At 38.9% G+C, this 19,797-nt stretch overlaps 1 protein-coding gene across 3 annotated transcripts in view; it reads left to right on the top strand.

Moving 5' to 3' along the window:
- POLA1 (DNA polymerase alpha 1, catalytic subunit) overlaps positions 1-15,399 on the top strand; it is a 335,037-nt gene extending 319,638 nt beyond the window's left edge. For 2 of the 3 annotated variants that reach the window (XM_075854008.1, XM_075854007.1), the window contains exon 36: positions 14,369-15,399. In XM_075854008.1, coding sequence (XP_075710123.1) covers positions 14,369-14,508 — 140 coding nt within the window. In that variant the 3' untranslated portion in view covers positions 14,509-15,399. The remainder of the gene's footprint in view (positions 1-14,368) is intronic. The other variant, XM_075854009.1, reaches the window with a different exon arrangement.
- Positions 15,400-19,797: the final 4,398 nt, after the last annotated feature.

The raw sequence follows: 19,797 nt of genomic DNA, 5'->3' as shown, positions 1-19,797 counted from the left end.
CGGTCACATGGACTGCCTCGTCATCCAGGGAGGTCGGGCTGGATGTCAAAAGAGGGACGCGTCACCAAGACAATGGCCGGGTAAGTATGAATTTCTTTTACTACGGAAAGGGCTGCCCCTTCTCTCTATCCTACACTGAGAGAGAGCCCGTAAATATGAGTGGAATACTGGTGACACTGGACCCGTATTTACGTGGACGGGTCCGTAAATACTGGCGCAATACGGGTCGAATACGTGTGACCAAGGACCCGTATTTACGGGATGAAAAAAATACGTTCGTGTGCATACTTCCACTCCTAGTTTTGGTTTCCAAATACTAAAGCAAAGTACTGACTAAAATACTGGTGCGTGAAAGAGCAACTATTTTTAATTTTTTGTAATTCGGTTTTGGCTGCCAAGTCCTCTCACTCAGCCTATTAAATACATTGTAGGATTGTCCATGTAAATGAGTTTTTACTGATTTTGTATGATATATTTTCAGTTTATATCCAGTGGGAGCTTTTTATATTTTAATAAATAAACCGTCTGGGCCTAGTATATGAAGACTGATAAATGTAAAGGACATGCACAATGGTTTTTCCACATCCTATTTTGCATTTTACTTCTCTCTCATTCAATTAAAAACTATTCAGGATTTCAGTGAAGGTTTTCACGTATAAGTCTACAATGGTCAGCTCAGCAATCAGATACCTACCAACTGAATCCCAAACTGCGGGCATTTGTAAGCCCAATCTGTTCTGTGCAGGAACGCTCCAAAATGCCAGAAATGTTCTGCATATTTACATAAACGCTTGTTCTCTTCGCAGTTCAGTTTCAAAACATGGGCTGCCTCTGACTTAGCCAGACTACGCTTTTTACCATAATTCTTTATTAATTTGTTTCCTGTCACAACTTCTATTGCCATCTCGCAACTGCTTTGCGTAAATGTTAGTATTTTGAAAAACGTTGTGGGATCCAACCTGTTAGAACAGAATATGGCAGATTAACTAATGTGGATCTCTTTTCATAAATGTCTATTTTTACTATTTTCTAGCTGATACTGAATTTCATCTACCGTAATTGAAGCTTGTGTACTCTTGTGTACATGATCTTAACACATCAATACCCAATTAGTAATTTGTTGAAAAAGAATAAAAATTACCATAGTGGGTATATCCATGTTTGTCTCCTGTTTTGTTTTCTACAGATAGCGTTTTCTTTGAAATGCTAATGGCGACAGGAAAATAAGCTGCAACTGTCTTGACATATTTCAGCTTGTTTTGACACCAAAATATTTGAATTAATTTTCCCAATTGAAAGCCTGTTTGCCCCACAATAATTTTAATTTTACTTGTATTAAAAAAGTACATGACATGATCCATGTAAGGAAATAGTTGTTTCTTTAATTCTATTTTTGATTTGCTCTTCAATGTTTTTATTTTCCATCCGTCCTAAATGTATTTTCTTCTTCCTCCAGAGTGTAAATTAAGCAGGGGCACATTTCATCTTGTAAGACTTTGTTCACCTCTGCATCATAGTTTCCGTCTAGAATTTAACCCGCCACTTATTTTCAGATCTGTCGCATGATGAATCCATTTAATGGGGACTATTGGGTTCCATCCTTTTGACAGTAAAAATTCTATAGGGTCACACGACCGTACTTGTCTTATATCTGAGACAAGCTCATATGTAGAAATGCATTCTTATCAGAAAGATCTATTTTATCTTAAAGGGGGTTTTACACATGACGATTATCGGGCAGACGAGCGTTCATATAACACTCATTGCCGATATTTGCCCCGTGTAAAAAGGGCAGTGATCAGCAGATGTATGGGCAAACGCTATATCATCTGTTGGTCGTATCATTTTAAAGAAGTAAAAGATTATCCTTGTCGGCAGCACATCTCCCTGTGTAAACGGAGACGCGCTGCCGACATGATAATGTATGGGGACAAGCAATCGAAGTAACGGCCGCTCGTCCCCATCCATAGTTCCGTGTGACAGTATCAAACGAGCGCCGATCAAAGATTTCTCGTTGATCGGCGCTCGCTGCAGCGACGGAGTGTCAGCCGGTATAAAAGGGCCTTAAGAGTAGAGACAATACATTAAAAAAAATACGGATAAAAAGTTATATTAGCTGGCTTTCATCTTTCTCAAATGTACATGATGATTTCTAATTCGGAAAACAGGGAAAAGCCAAAAGACACAGAATTGAGAATGGCTGGTTCATCTCCCTGCACCCTCCAACTAGATTATCGGTGAATTCGGCTGATTGTATCCACCAACATCAAAAAGTGTTTAGAAAGTTGCACAAAACACACTGATAGACATTTTTATAAAAAAATAAATAAACAACACGATTTTAAAGGTGTACATAGCCTTTAGGTGGCACACTTGAAGGCTATGTACACCTTTGAAATTGTGCTTGTTTTGTTTTTTTCTTTAATAAAAATGTATAAGTGTGTTTTGTGCAACTTTTTTAATACTTTTTATTAAATTTTGTTTTTACTTTTTGAGATACCGCTGCTTTGTGTCCTGTATCTTGCGCTGAGACCTGAATCCGTCAGAGCAGTGGCACTGAGGGGTACAGAGTCAGCGGGTCCTGCGTGTCTCTGACATGCAGGATACACTTGTTCTCGATCACATCTAAGTTGTGAACTTGAATGTGATCGGTAACCGCTCGATCCTGCGTGGCAGAGACACGCAGGAACCGCTTTCACTGAACCTGTCGGTCCCGCTGACCTGACGGATACAGATTTCAGCGCTAGATACAGTTGCTCTGTTTACAGGATACAAAGCAGCGGTATCTCAAAAAGTAAAAAATTATTTTCAATAAAAAGAATTTCGAAAGTTGCACAAAAAACAAATATTTTATTGTACATAGCCTTTAAATCTGTCCATTGATGCTATTAAATAATAATTCCATATTTTGTGTAATAACCTAGGTTTTGAGCTTTTTACTAGTATATAATAGTTTATCATAATATGACCGTAAACTGCTGATTATTTTGTATCCTGGTGTTTTGTGATTTTTCATGGGAAATGTTTTCATCTTCATCTCTGTTCACATATGCTGTTGGGCGTTCATTCCAGTCAGTAATTGGAAAACACCTGACAATTTGGATCAGGGTAAAATCCTGTTTATTTTTCAAAACTTTCAATGGTAGCGTTAAAAATAAGTGTGTGTGTGTGTGTGTGTGTGTGTGTGTGTGTGTGTGTGTGTATGTACAGTTAGGTCCAGAATTATTTGAACAATGACGCAAGTTTTGATATTTTATCTGTTTATCAAAACATTGAATATACAGTTATTTAATCAATATGGGCTTAACCCCTTCCCGGGTAGGGGCAGTATGGAACGGGCTCACAGAGTCTGTAACATACAGCCGACACCGGCATCATATGGACTGGCTCCATATGATGCCGGTGTCGGCTGTATGTTACAGCCAACACTTCAGAGTAACGAGCGGGATAGCGCTCGAGAGCGATCCCACTCGTTAAATGCCACGGTCAATAGCGACCGCAGCATTTAAATCGTTAGAATGAGGGGGCGACCCCCTCTAACAGCTCATTGCGTCCCCCCCGCAACGCAATCGTGGGGGGGGGTGATGGTTACTATGGCTGCCTGGGGGCCTATTAAGCCTCTGGCAGGGCTTAATAAAAGCCTGCCAGAATCACAATATACTGCAATACATTAGTATTGCAGTATATCGTGCAAGCGATCTAACGATCGCAGGTTGAAGTCCCCTAAGGGGGGACTAATAAAAAAAAGTAAAAATGAGTACAATTATAGGGGTTTTGTAAAAAAAATTAAAAGTTCAAAAAACACCGATTTTCCCCCTAGAGCATAGTAAAAAAAAAATAAACATAATTGGTATCGCCGCGTCCGTAAAAGTCTGAACTATTAGAATATGGCCTCATACACACGACCATAGCCGCGGCCATTATTTGCTATGAGCCTGGACTGCAGAACATGGCCGTAATAAGACTTGCCCATTCTTTCTGCGGTCCGGGCTCCTTGGCCATGCACGGACCGTGAAAACGGTCGTGTGCATGGCCCCATAGGAATGAATATGGCCACAATTCTCCCGTGGATTTTCGGGGTAGTTTGGCCGCAAAAGCACGTTCGTGTGCATTGGGCCTATATCATTATTTAACCCGCACGATGAACGCCGTAAAAAAAAAAATAGTAAACCCCAGAATCTCTATTTTTTGGTCACCTAATCTCCCACAAAAAATGGCATAATTAAAATCTACAGCTTATCCCGCAAAAAATAAACCCTCATGCCACTTAATCGACGGAAAAATAAAAAAGTTATGGCTCTCGGAATTTGGCGACACAAAATAAATTTTATTTTTTACACTTGGGTTTTTACTTGTAAAAAGTAGTAAAATATAGAAAAAACTCTATATATTTGGTATCGTCGTAATCGTATTGACCCACAGAATAAAGTTAACATGTTGTTTTAATTGCACAGTGTATTCCATAAAAACAATGTGCAAAAAACAATGGAGGAATCTGTTTTTTTTTTTTCATTTTCTACCCCACAAATAATTACAACTCGTCCCGCAAAAATCAAGCCCTCATAGGACTATATCGACAGAAAAATAAAAAAGTTATGGATTTTGGAATGTGGGGAGGAGAAAACGAAAATCTGAAAAAGGGCTGGGAAGGGGTTTTATTACAGAAATTAACTTTTTTGATCTAATTAATTCAGAAGGATGTGTGTGTGTGTGTGTGTGTGTGTGTGTGTGTGTGTGTGTGTGTGTGTGTGTGTATGTATATATATATATATATATATATATATATATATACACACACACACACATGATGCGTCGAAAGTTCGATACGGTTTCTATTCCGTGCACCCTGAAACGGTTTGATACCGTTATTTCATGTATTTCTTTACTAAGCTGTGCTACTGCACAGCTTAACAATGTAACACATGAATGGCAGGGGCTGCGGCTGTGTGCTAGTCATTGCCCCGCTCCTGGGCCCTGACAAGTGTGCGCGCGGGCAGCTTGATGTGATGCGACCAGCACTGCACTAATGAGCGGCGGCACTGCAGACAGAACATGGCGGGCGCACTACAAAACACCCCCATGTTCTGTCTCCAGTGCCTGCGCTCATTAGTGCAGCACCGGCTGCATCACCTCATGCTGACCGCGCGCGCAGTTGTTAGTAGCGGGGCAATGGCTGTATTACACAGCCTCAGCCCCGCTCTAACGGCAGAGATCAGCGAAACCTCTTATCTCTGCCGCTATTCCCCTGAATGCTGCGATCAAAGCTGACCGCAGCATTCAAGGGGAAAATGAGAAGGGTAGATGCCCCTTGGATCGCGTCACAGAGAGAGGGACATACCATGTACGGGCAAACAGCCCAGGGTCCATTGAAGGACCCCAGGGCTGTCTGACCATGTTTCCTGTTGTTAGGGCATACTTGGGTATGTACTAACAACTGCCTGTGTACTATCAGTACACAGGCTAATGTACTGGCATATAGATATATGCCAGTACATTAAAGTTTAAAAATAAAGTAAAACAAAGGAGTGTTAAATAAAAAAAAAAATATGCACACATTTTTTACAATAAAATAAGTCTCAATACATAAAATATACACATATTCTGTATTAGCGCGGCCGTAATAACCTGCACAACAAATATTTTGCGTAATTTATGATGTATGCTATAAAAAAACTTTCATTTATTAATTTGAGGCACGAGGTTTGATGAATTTAACCTCCATGTGCCTCCCATTAATGGTAATTAACCCCATCATGTACCTTACACATTAACCCAATGTTGTCCATTATAACTCGGAAACATGATGGGGTTAATTACTATTAATGTGAGGCACATTCAAAATTCATCACACCACGTGCCTCACATCAGAAAATGGAAGAACTTATTTATTTTTGTTACTGTTGGCAAAGTATCATTTTGGTATCGAGTATCGCAATACTACACAAAGTATCGGTAATTCTGGTGTCGTGACAAAACACACACACACACACACTCTACTGTGAAAACGTTTTGGGCAGTTGTGGAAAAATTAAGTGTTAATAGTTGTTTTTTATCAATTAACAAAATACAGAGTGAATGAACAGAAAATAAATCTAAATCAAATCAATATTTTGTGTGACCACCCTTTGCCTTCAAAACGGCTTACATTTTTCTAGGTACAATTGCACATATATTTTGAAAGAACTCTGCAGGGAGGTTGTTCCAAACATCTAGGAGAACGAACCACAGATTTTCTGTAGATGTAGGCTTCCTCAAATCCTTATGTCTTTTCATGTAATCCCAGACAGACTTCATGATGATGAGATCAGGGCTCTGTGTGGCCATATCATCACTTCCACGGCTCCTTGTTCTGATTTACGCTGAAGATCGTTCTTAATGACATTATCTGTATGTTTGGGGTCCGTTGCCCTGCGGCAGAATAAATTTGAATCCAATCCGATGCCTCCCTGATGGTATTGCATGATGGATAAGTATCTGCCTGTGTTTCTCAGCATTGAGGACACTTTTAATCCTGACCAATTCCCCAACTACATTTGCTGAAATGCAGCTCCGAACTTGCAAGAAACCTCCACCATGCTTCACTGTTGCCTGCAGACACTCATAATTGAACCGGTCTCCATCCATTTGGCGAATAAACTGCCCTCTGTTAAAGCCATATATTTCTAATTTTGACCAATCCAGAGCATCTGCTACCATTTTCTGCACCCCAGTTCCTATATTTTTGTGTACAGTTCAGTTGCTTGGTCTTGATTCCATGTCGAAGGTATAGCTTACTGGCCGCAATTCTTCCATTAAGACCACTTCTGGCCAGACTTCTCAGAACAGTAGATCGGTGTAACTGGTTCCCACTGGTTTCTGCCAGTTCTGAGCTGATGGCACTGCTGGATATCTTCCGATTTCGAAGGGACGTAAGGATGATGTGTTTTTGATCTGCTGCACTGTTTCCTTGGCCGACCACTGCGTCTACGGTCCTCAACGTTGCCCGTTTCTATTTGCTTCTTCAAAAGAGCTTGAACAGCACATCTTGAAACCCTAGTCTGCTTTGGAAACTTTACCTGAGAGAGACCTTGATGATTCAGTATAACTACCCTGTGTCTTGTTGGTGTGCTCAGTCTTGCCATGGTGGACCTGTGATTTAAATTGGTCTTTCACATCCTCACCTTTGTAGCAGAGTTTGGCTGTTGCTCACCCAGTATTAAGCCTCCTACACAGCTGTTTCTGTTACAGTTAATGATTGTGTTTCTACCTACATATGAAAATCATGATCATTATCACCTGTTAGGTGTATGATTAACCAATTATACGAGTCTATAATCCTACAAAATCCATGACTTTGTGCAAGTGTACCTAGAAGAATTGATGCTGTTTTTGAAGGCAAAGAGTGGTCACACCAAATATTGTGTGTGTGTGTGTGTGTGTGTGTGTGTGTGTGTGTGTGTGTGTGTTATATTCACAAGTACTGCACAGATATTAGATTTTAAGACTGTCGCACAAGAACTGTTGTCGTCTTCATTTGAAATAGTCCCCTTTGTAACTATCGTACTGAGTGTTGTCAATATCCCATCAGTGGATGTGGTAAACACATCAGAAGCAATGTCCTCTGTCATCTTTCTCTGCATGGCATTAGTACACTGTTCTGAACCTTTTCTCCAGAGTTACTCAATACATTACTGCTTTTTAAAATTGTATTACATGTTCGTGTGGTGATTTGGCCTTTTGTAAGCTGCATATATCTTTTCATTTTTAGCTAAATACTTCAGCTTGTTTTCAGATGTGTTTATGTACGTTGTACTACCCAATTGTAAGCATAATGTAAATTCATTGTGGATGGATTATAACCTCAAAATGATTAGTATATAAATTAAAACTGTAATCCTAGTTAGAACCACATGTGGTATCTCACCATTCCCAGGGTATGTTCTTCCGACGTGTTACATATTCTGTCGGGATATGTTTTACAATGAAGTTTACCCTATTTTGTGTTGCATCTTTTCTGGAATATTGCTTACTGCACATATCCCCTCTGATTGGTCATAGCAGAGTGTGTTAAGCCCAAGAACTTTTCTTCATGTTGTGTATATGGAAGGTTGAATTGTCTTTTATGTTTCTTTCATACCACTAACTATGTAAGTATATAAAATAAAATTAAAGAAATTAAGTTGCCACTGTCTACATTGTTCTTTAACCCCTTCCCGTCACAGCCCTTTTTTTTTATTTTTGTTATTTTTTCCTTCCCACCTTCCAAAAGCCATAACTTTTTTTTTTTTTTTTTTCGTCGATAAAGCCATATGAGGGTTTGTATTTTGCGGGACGAGTCATAGTTTTTCACGCCACAATTTATTGTACCATATAATGTATTGGGAAACTGGCAAAATTATTTGTGAGGTGGAATAGGAAAAAACAGCGATTCCTCAATCTTTTGAGGGGTTTTGTCTTTAATACGATTACGGCGATACCAAATTTATATAGTTTTTTTTTTTGTTTTTTTTTTTTACTACTTTTACAAGGAAAAAACGAACTGTTAAAAATTTAATTTGTGTTTTGTCGCCACATTCGGAAAGCCTAAACCTTTTTTATTTTTCTGTTGATTGAGCGGTATGATGGCTTACTTTTTGCGGGGCGAGCTGTAGTTTATATTGGTACCATTTTGGGCTTTTTGATCACTTTTTATTTAATTTTTTGTTGGTTATGAAGTGACCAAAAAACAGCGATTCTGACGGTTTATATATACTAATGTATTGCAGTATATGGTCATTTTCACAGGCTCCTGTTAAGCCCTGCCAGAGGCAGATGAAGAAGCCAGAGGCAGATGAAGAAAGGCAGTCCTCGGGGCCTTCGTTAGGGCACCCGGGCTGCCATAACAATCATTAGTACCCCCCCTCGCTTTGTGGGAACGCCCATGAGCTGTTGGAGGGGGCGCTCCCCTCTTTCTAACGTCTTAGATCCTGCGATCGTGATTGATTGCAGCATCTAAGGCGTTAAATGGCCAGGAACAGAGCGATTGCTGTTCCTGGCCGTTAGTCCCGGGGGTTATCTGTAATACACAGCTGACATCAGCTTCGTACGGAGTGCGCTCAGCTGGTGAGTCCACTCCAAACATACCCCCCATCACGTCGTGGTGCGGATAGGTGTTAAAGTGTAACTTGTGTATACAGTGACATTTTGACCAATACACAAAGAAAACTTTGTTTTATGATGTTTTTCTCCAAATGTGTGTTATCAGCATTCATGTACACTAGGCCAAAGTGTGAGTTAATACTTACTCGTGATATGGTACTGCTGTGAAGTATTGCATATGTTTGTGTGAAATAAAGCTACATGGGGTTACATTCTCAGAACAATGATTAGTAATGTGGAACTTCAGCCTTACACATTCCTTCATCACCATTTGTCTTTTTGAACTCCATTAATCTCAGCTGAACAGTCCTGGGCATTTTTTCTCTATATAGAGCTCATGCTTCAAAGCGTTTTTGCTCACATTTTGTTTCTTTTAGAGAGCTTGTCTTGCAATTTTTATATGACCCTGTGAATGCCATTTAACATATACCCTGGAACAGTCTGGTAATGTTATTACTGTTTCAGTCTTCTGAATGTCTTAGTAGTTGGAGCCCGTTGTAGAATAAATGTAACGTAGTTTACAGATCTTGCATGTCTGGGTTGTTTTGTTTTTTTAAATGTTATTAGACTTGCCCACACATACAAGAACTGTGAATATGTTCAGTTGTATACAAGTGTTCCTTTTATGCTGTAGTTTATTTTCCCTGTATTTCTTTGTGCATGTACATTTGAAGAGAAGAGGGAATGTATGTTTTAGTTTATTGTTTTCTGTATATTTGAGTGTTAGTGGCGTAAAGTATATTTTTTAAGATGTAAAGTTAGGCTTTTTTCACACTACGTTTAATGGTCTCCATTTGACCTATATGCCGGGAAAGGTTACAGATGGGTTTTAACAAAGAAGAGAAGTGAAAATATATGTCACCATTACATACTAAATGGGAAAACACTGGGTTAATCTGACATGGAAAGAACGTAGTGCTGTGAAAAAGTATTTACCCCTCACCTGATTTCTTCTATTGTTTGCTCATCCAACTAATTTTTTATGATAAAGGCAACACGAGTAAACACACAATGCAGCTTTTAAATGATCATTCCATTTATTGAGGATAAAGATTTATTCAAAACTTATATCAACGATGTGAAAAAGTAATTGCCCCCCTAAACCTTATTGGCAGTAACCGCTGCAATCAAACGTTTGCTATAACTTGTGTTTGATCTTTATGCATCACTGTTTTAGGAATTTTGACCCACTCCTCTTTTGGAAGCAGAATTGATAGTGGAATTGTTTTCATTTGGCTGCATTGTATGGTTTTTCGAGCATGAACATTGTTTAAATGGACACTAACTTTTTTGAAAATGTGAGAAATTGCTGCTAAAGTTCTAAGTCTTGTAACGTCCTAGAAAAAAAAAGGATGTTCAAAAAACTATGCAAATCTTAAGTAGCCATATGGGGGATGTTAATTAGCAACAATTTTGTGTGGTATAACTGCCTGTCTTACAAGCAGATATATTTAAATTTAGAAAAATGCTAATTTTTGCAATTTTTTGCTAAATTTTGGTGTTTTTCACAATTAAATACTGAATGTATCGAGCAAATTTGGCCAGTAACATAAAGTCCAATGTGTCACAAGAAAACAGTCTCAGAATCGCTTGGATACATAAAAGCATTCCAGAGTTATTACCACATAAAGTGATACATTTCAGATGTGAAAAAATTGGCTGTGTCCTTTAGGCCCGAACCGGCTGTGTCCTGAAGGGGTTAAATCGCAAACTAATAAGCGGACATTCTCCTTAAGGTTTTTATATACAGAGAAGTATTTCTGATTCCAGTTATGACATGTGGTCCAGCTTCTGCAGAAGCAAAGCAGCCCCAAATCATCTCACCACCACCATGTTTGACTGTTGGTATGATGTTATTAAGGTGAAATGTGGTGTTCGCTTTACGCTAGATGAAATTAGCCCCATGTGTACCAAAAAGTATGGGGGGACATTAGATGTTCTTGGAAAATGCGAGATGAGCCTTTGTGTTCTTTTTGGTCAGTTCCTTGCAACACTCAATGGATTCCATTTTTGCCCAGTGTCTTTCTTTTTGTGGAATTGTGTACATAGACCTTAAGGCCTGCAGTTCTCTAGATGTAAATCTGTTGGGTTTTTTATGTGACCACCTAGAGGAGTCGGCGATGCGCTCTTAGCTGATAATTTGGTAGGCCGGTCACTCCAGGGAAGGGTTACCACTGTTTCAAGTTTTCTCCATTTGTGTATAATGGCTCTCTCTGTGGTTCACAATAGTCTCAGCGCCTTAACAATGGGTTTGTAACCCTTTCCAGACTGGTAGATTTCAATTACTTTGTTTGGCATCTGTATTTGAATCCCTTTAGAACATGAAATCATATTCTGCTTTTTGGGACCTTCTAGCCTGCTTCACATTGCCAGACAGGTTCTATTTCAGTGATGTTTAGATGCAACAGGTCTTTCAGTAATCATGCCTGGTTGTGGCTAATGAAATTAAACCCAATTGTTAATTGAATTGGTTAGCTGTTTAATTTAGTAGCTAGGGGGGCATTTACTTTTTCACATGCGGCCACGTAGGGCTGAACAGCATTTTTCCTTCAAATAATTCACCATTTAAAAACCGCATTATGTATTTACTTGGGGTCTTTGTCTAATATGGTAATAGTTTTGATGTGAAAAATTCAAGTGTGATAAATATGCAAAAATAGAAGAAATTGGGAAGGGGCAAAAACATATTCATAGCACTGTTGGAATTTTAGTTAATGATAAACTTAGGCTGTGTTCACATCAGCGTTTGATTTCCGTTGATGGGTTCCGTCAGACCTTTCCGTCAGAGGAACCCATCAACGGAAAGGCAAACAGAAAACATAGCTTCCGTTTGCATTACCATTTCAATGGTAATGCTTCCATTGCTAATGGTTTCCGTTTGTCTCTGTTCCGTAAGACTTCTATTTTTGTTTTGTTTTTTACGGAATCAATAGTGCAGTCTACCTTTAATTCATATGGTTTTTTTATGGATGCCTCTGGATAAAATTGCGTAGACTACTATACTATTCCGTTTTTTTTATGGATTGAATATCTGACTGGGGTCAAAAGAACACTGTTTTGGCCTCCGTCTGTATAATGCCAGCCTATGGGTGTGTTAGACGTATGTGTTGGGAAAGCTCACTGGAAAACAAAATGTGAAGGGGGCGTTAGATGTAAAAGTGTACCTAACGGTTTCAGGTGATTTTTCAGAATGAGACGGTCATGTGCGTACATGAGAAATAAAAGAATACCTGACAATTATATAACTTGTATATGGTATTTCTTTTAGCAGTCTTCCCTGCTGCAGAGACTATCTATAATTTTCAGTTTTCTCTAAGCTAGTGGGTGGAGCCGAGCTGCTATCATGTCTTCTGTATACTGCACACATAGAGGAGAATCCTGCTCTCCTATCTCTATCACATATAAATATATATAGAAGCTGCAGCAACATGGTGGAGATTACAGCAGTAATGACCAGTGTAGCTGAAAATCAAGCACTGGGTTGACATATAACTTACCAGAAGTTGCAGCACGTCTGTGTGTCTCACACTCTGCTTCCTTTTCCTGCTCCTCCTCCCCTCTCCAAAGACTTCTATAGACGGTGTCTGTGTGTCTCGCCCTTCTTTGTGCTCCCCCCTCCATAGACTTTTATTTATAGGCAGGCTCTGAAGAGACACCCCCTACTTCCTCCAGTCTGTCTCATCTGCTCTGTAACTAGGGAAAGAGTTTGCTCGACACCAGGGGTGGACAGCAGATTAGAGTAACTTCACACAAAATTTGGATGGATTAGTAAATAACTAAATTGATATATATCAGGTATACTACTAGATTATCATAAGTTATATGAACAGTTAGTGTCCATTTAAATAATACCTTGTGCTAATAATGCATAAACATTGCATGATGCATTTAAGGTAAAGTGTGTGTGCGTGCGTGCGTGTGTGCGTGCGTGTGTGCGTGTGTGCGTGTGTGCGTGTGTGCGTGTGTGTGTGTGTGTGTGTGTGTGTGTGTGTGTGTGTGTGTGTGTGTGTGTGTGTGCAAATTTTAATGGAATATATCTGCAAATCACAAACCAGTATAAATAGAAGTTCTTTGTCCTGTTCCTACAGTCTTCACACACTAAATCATGCTCATTGACGCATTCAGCTATACTTTAGTTTGCGGGTGGAAGTGATACAGAGAAATGAAAAGCATCAGCCAAATATATCAATTAATGTTACATTTTCGTGCTCTAATACAGAATCCAATAAGTTATTGTATCTTTACAGTGGAAGTGAGCTGACTGCAATTTATACTTATCTGTTCCAGTAGACGTAGCAATTTCGGATTCATTATCTTAGACATAGAGGTCCTGTCAGCCCTTATGACGTTTGTTTTGGTAAATATTTACATTTCCCATCAATAACAATTCTGGAACATCTTACGTTATAACTCTGTGTTGAGCCATTCCTCTGTTGTTATTCCTAGAAATAGATGAATAAATTGACAACGTGGAACACACCCTATTGACAAGGGGAATGGTATCGCCCAGTTGTCAGTTTGTTCATACATTTCATGGAGGAATAACTGACGAGTGGCACAAATCAAGAAAAGGTGATTCAGAATTGTTATTTTAAAGGGAATGCAAGTACTTACAAAAACAGACATGTCAGTAAAGCATACCTATCATTACAAATAAAAATCACAATCACGCCAATCCAGTAGCTGGAGATGTGTATTGAATGTAGTGCTTTACCTTCATATTTTTGGTCTTTTTCTGAACTCTGATGGTTTCTGTTAATGCACATGAACTTACTCTTCATGCCTGTCGTGTGTGTGATGTAAAAGCTGTGTTGTGTGCACACAGACGAAGGGAGAGATACATTAGAATCCTCCTCCTCTCCCCTTTTTGCTTCTGTTTAGGTACGGTTTTACACTAGATGGTTCTTTTGGCGTCGGGAGGATTTTGAACATTACAGTGATCACTTAGGCAGGGAAAGGGGTCTACTACGGGCTGCTGAGGAAGATGCTACAAATTGATATAACAACGTTTAATTTATTTACATTTACTACTGATTTATGCATTCAGAGCAGGTTTTAAAGGTTAAGCAATGGTTCTGCATCGTGCCCATTGATTAGACCTCACTTGCACTTTGTGAGCCTGATTTTGTTTTTTTATTTTTGCTTAATGCCTTTGATGTTCTAGCTAGGTATGTGTACGGCCCATTTTATACATTGCATGAAATTATTTCATACAAATTTTACATGTTACATCATTTTTCTATTGTTGCAGGTTACTTGAAAAAACACTATCAAGAAGCAGAGGCTGCATATAAAAAATTAAAACAGACCACTGACCAAGTACTATCGCGTAGTGGATACTCTGATGTAAATCTGAGCAAGCTGTTCCAGACCCTCACTGTAATCAGATAAATATTTTTTCTATGAAGTGCCTTCAAGTGTTAAGACTGGCATTAATTTCAATATGTTTTCATGAAGATATGGTTTACTTTACACTTATGGGTGAAAAGTCCTTTGTAATCAATACATATTGAAAAATTGCATTGTTTCACAGGAGGTTATTTTTTAGATATAATAAATTTCTGTCTGTCACAGCATATTGTATTTTCTTTAGTGAAAATCCTGGAAAACATGAGAGATAAAGGGACTGCTGCATTAATTGAATAATTTCCAGTGAGCGCGGCTGTGATGTAAGTGATCCTAGACATTACTGTAAAGTATTTAGTAGAGGTGCTTTCAGCAAACAAGGTGACAGAAGGTCTTGGTTGGAGCACTAATGTTTTGCCTTTTCACAATTTATCAGCTCCTCATCACAAACGTGGTAATTAATAAAATGATTCAATAGAGTAATGTCTAAAATGTTCTATTTAAATATAGAGGTGTAGAGTACACTCGCAGTAGATTGCATTCTTGTAATTTCCTTGCGTTTATGATTTTATTATAGATTACATTTCATTGCTGTGGTTCAATTTAATGCTTCTATGTGTTCTCCAGCAAAATGTTTTCTCAATAAATATAACGTTTGATATACTTTTTAAATTGTGAATCAAAACTATCTAATGGAAAGTGTGTCCTTGTTGCCCATAACCAATAAATTGTGTATCTTTGTATAATAAGGTTTAGAAAATGAGAGCTGAACTTTGGTCAGTAAGGACACTTTCTGTGAGACAGGCTTTATACATGAGATCTAGTCTTTTTAATACATGTGTTGAAAGTTTTTGTAAGTTTAGTCATTTCCATTTAATAAAATTGTACTTTTTTTAATGTAAGCAAATAAAGTCTTGTAAGATGCTTTATACCGTATTCAGACTTTTGTTATGCCTGCCATTTTGTAGTCATTGCGAGATTTAAGTTAAAAGTGAAATGATTAAGTAATGTACCATACGCTTACACGCACACACGCACACACGCACACACGCACACATGCACACATGCACACACGCACACACACACACACACACACACGATCCCAGCTTGCTTAGCTTTGCTGATATAGTGGTCAACCTGACATATTGTGGGGTCCGGAATCAAGTTTCTTGACTTACTCAAAGGGCCGCATTTAGCCACACAGACGCGTATAATTCTTTTTTTACCAAGATGTATTTGTGGCTGCTGTTTTCCCTGTATACAATTTATTGGTTATTTAGTTAAAACAGGTTGGATGAAGGGGGAAAAAAACTTCCACAACAGATCTTCTAAAGTCTGTTTTTGACAAAATACATATGGAGAGAACGCATACCGCTAATAGAGGCATATAAAAAATAATGCCCATAGATGCATGTATATAAACAATAGCATACAGTACAACTTTTGGAGAATGGAACGATACCACAGTACCCCCTTGAAAAAGGAAAAGACAGAAGCTTTTTTTTTTATTCCTTTATGGTTGGGCACAGCAATCCGTGTACATAAGTACTCATGCCTGATCAAAATCCTGGAGAAGACCGCTGCACCACATGAATTTGCCTTTGCCTAGAGGTGCATGTTAGGCATATAAGGGCGGCCAGTTGGGCATCAATGAGCTAGACCATGGAGAGAGAGCACATACTTCAAAAGGAACACCCACTAGGCTCTTACCTTGCAGGTCCACAACTAGGCATGTCAGAGAAAGCATGTCCTATAATTAAAAAAAAAAAAGAGCTATACAATGTGCTACAATCTCAAAAAAACAAATGTAAAGGTATTCACTCCAAAACAATTATATCCTCTATCCAATGCATGGAAGCAATTACATCTATGCTTTTATGTATCCTTAGAAAGTTGTATTTGGCTAAACATTAAATCCACTTTTTAAAAAAAAAAAAATGCAGATTTGAGGCAATTTCCGCAGTTCAAGTTTACATTGTGTGTGGACGTGGCCTTGATAAAAAAAAATCCAAAAATCAGATCAATATGTTCTTATGTAGATATCTTTATGACTTTGAAGTAGCCATAATCCATATCCCTGTAGTCTTAATAAACATACAGACACATTCCAGTTTGTTTTTGGATGAATACTCTTCCAAGATTCTTGTCTGGTGTATTCCTCCTAAATGGACTTAGAAAGCTAAAATTACTTTTTCATACCAACGGAGAGAAAAATCATGGAAATTGGCCTGGTTAGAAAGAGATTCATATGTACACAACAGTTTTGTAACATGTAATCCGTATTGATGGCTACCTGAGACTCTGGAGAAACTAAAAGAAAACAAATTGGCATGTTAGGAGGGAAATGTCGAAAAAGGTCCTCAATATAACATTAAAGCCTAGATCATTTTTCACATATCAGAAGATGACATTGATTTTTCAGAGGGTGCAATACCCTCTTGCGTACCTTCAGTGACTCTTGGATTTTTTGGTCCTCAGAAATCTCCAACACTATTTCAAACATTTCTTTAACAGAGTGTTGTGGCTACTACAGATGGGAGAACTGGTGAGGCTTTAAAGCAGACCTATGCCTTTCACATATTCTGAAATTTTCTTTTGTTTGTTTGAATATTTTTCACATTGTTTAAATATACAAAACAATTCAAAGTTTACTATAATAAAAATGTATAAGTACAAATGACTTTTTTAAAATGATTATTTCATCTTTCAAAGCAATACTGTTCTTTAACAACCAAGACACTGTTAAGAAATTACAGCGAATTTCGGTCAAACACGATGCACGGCTAACCTGCCGCGATGTTGATGCATTGTACAGTAGTACAAAGCTTGTTAGAGGACTTGAAGCATTGGCATCGTTTCTTAATGCACGAGGCAGATAATTAAAGAGGTTCTGTCACCACATTATAAGTGGCCTATATTGTACATGATGTGATCGGCGCTGTAATGTAGATTACAGTAGTGTTTTTTATTTAGAAAAACGATCATTTTTGACGGAGTTATGACCTATATTCGCTTTATTCTAATGAGTTTCTCAATGGACAACTGGACGTGTTTTACTATATGACCAAGTGGGTATTGTGGAGAGAAGTGTATGACGCTGACCAATCAGTGACCAATCAGCATCATACACTTCTCTCCATTAATTTACTCTGCAGATAGCTATATCGCTATCTGCAGCCTCATACACACACACACTAACATTACTGCAGTGTCCTGATAATGAATATACATTACCTCCAGCCAGGACGTGATGTGTATTCAGAATCCTGACCACTTCTGTAGCGTCTCTGTGATGCACAGCACAGCGAGATCTCGCTGTGAATTACAGCTTACATCGTAATCTCGCGAGACTACGCCTGCAATGCTCTAAATCACAGAGACGCTACAGAAGTGGTCAGGATTCTGAATACACATCACGTCCTGGCTGGAGGTAATGTATATTCATTATCAGGACACTGCTATCTTCTATATCGCTATCTGCAGAGTAAATGAATGGAGAGAAGTGTATGACGCTGATTGGTCAGCGTCATACACTTCTCTCCACAACGCCGACCTCGTCATATAGTAAAACACGCCCAGTTGTCCATTGAGAAACTAATTAGCATAAAGCTAATATAGGTTATAGCTCTGTCAAAAATGATCGTTTTTCTAAATAAAAAACACTACTGTAATCTACATTACAGCGCCGATCACATCATGTACAATATAGGCCACTTATAATGTGGTGACAGAGCCTCTTTAATAGAACATATCGAATTAGTTCTGATTATGATTGAATTTATTTTGAAGTACAATTTCTTAATTTGAAGACTCTTCCTACAGCCAGCTCAGGTGGACTGCTATAGAGACGTCTTGTGCTCCGTCAAATGCAAATCTCCTAGGCTGGTGGGAGGGCAAGTTTGTCTTTAATGAAAGTTTGTCACACATCTCATTACGTTTTTTGGGGCAGATACATAGAAGATGAACCAATCCTGTGGAAAGGGGATGAAAAAGGGTTTATATCACGAATGCAAATGAATTGGTGTTTTTTTTTTTTTCACCTTTTGAAATACACAAATTTAGTATCAACTTTCTAGACCTCACCATCTGGATTGATGAGGATTATCAGATGCAAATGAAAATATACCAAAAACAGACGTCCACTAATAACCTAACCTGGAATAGTTATCATCCTGATCCGTCGAAAAAGGGAATTCCTGTAGGCCAGTTTTTAGGGGCAAGAAGAAATTGCTCTTGAAAATTACCATTTTGAGCAAGCAAGTAAAGATGTGTATGCAAAATTTAAAACATGTGAATACTCACACAACACCCTAAAAAAAAAAAAGGCCATCATAAGTCAAAAGCAAGGGATCGTTGCTCTATTTTAGGCAATGAGATGGTCGACAAGGTAGTAAACAAAGATAAAATAATTACCTGTATTGGAACTTTTGATAAACGCAATCAGGACATGAAGAGATCCTAACGAATGATGAGGATCTCAGGGAAGTTCCCTCTGTGAGGCCAGAAATCATGTAAAGGAGACTGAGACGAAGACTCCTCCAACATGTTCGTAATATAAATCCAAAATGATATACCCCACTGGCTAAACATATGCGAAATTCTTCACAACAATAATCTTGGGTACCTACAGTTTTTGGGAACTACCGGGCATGCGGGGGCCGTGACGGTGGGCTACACTGGCCCCGTAGCAGCTGCTATGTTTGTTACAGTGGTAGTTACGCCACCTTCTAGACCGGCTCCCCCTATAAGCAGAATCCCCGGCAAGAGCATTGGCAATGATGGCAGCGGCCAAGTGGGCCCCCCCAAGAGTAGTAGACCCGGGTGCTGACACCGGCCCTGCCTATTTCACTTAGGATATACAACCAGACCTCTAATTGGTTTGGCTGGTCATGTGATGGTGTGAGCAAAAAAGTGCAGTGAATACAACAGACGTTTACTTGTATTATTCCATGTGATTGGCCCTCCCAGAGCTTTCACGCAGCAAATAGCAGTCACCTGACCAGTTATGCGGCAATGAGGCAGCCAATGGGATTGGGGATGCGGTGACAATGAGGTCACCTGATCAGTGACGCAGCAGCCACTCAGACTATTGATCAGGCAGCGGAGAGATAGCCAATGAGAGCAGGAGTGGGTCATATGAGGTTATAAAAGGAAACGCTGTTTGCGCTAAAGAGACCATTCTAACTAACCTTCAGTCCTTTGAAGACGCTGCTATATGCAGTGAAACATGGGAGGTTGGAATGTGAATGCACATTTCAAAACTCAAAATCATGTTAGACTGCAATAAGAGTATATACGGTGTACGAAAGGTGCCGAAGCAAAGACTATTAGCTC

Source organism: Rhinoderma darwinii, chromosome 2 (assembly GCF_050947455.1).
Source record: "Rhinoderma darwinii isolate aRhiDar2 chromosome 2, aRhiDar2.hap1, whole genome shotgun sequence".
NCBI classification, from domain to species: Eukaryota; Metazoa; Chordata; class Amphibia; order Anura; family Rhinodermatidae; genus Rhinoderma; species Rhinoderma darwinii.
The sequence above is the reverse complement of the archived record's forward strand: the minus strand, read 5'-3'. Positions and strand labels throughout refer to the sequence as shown.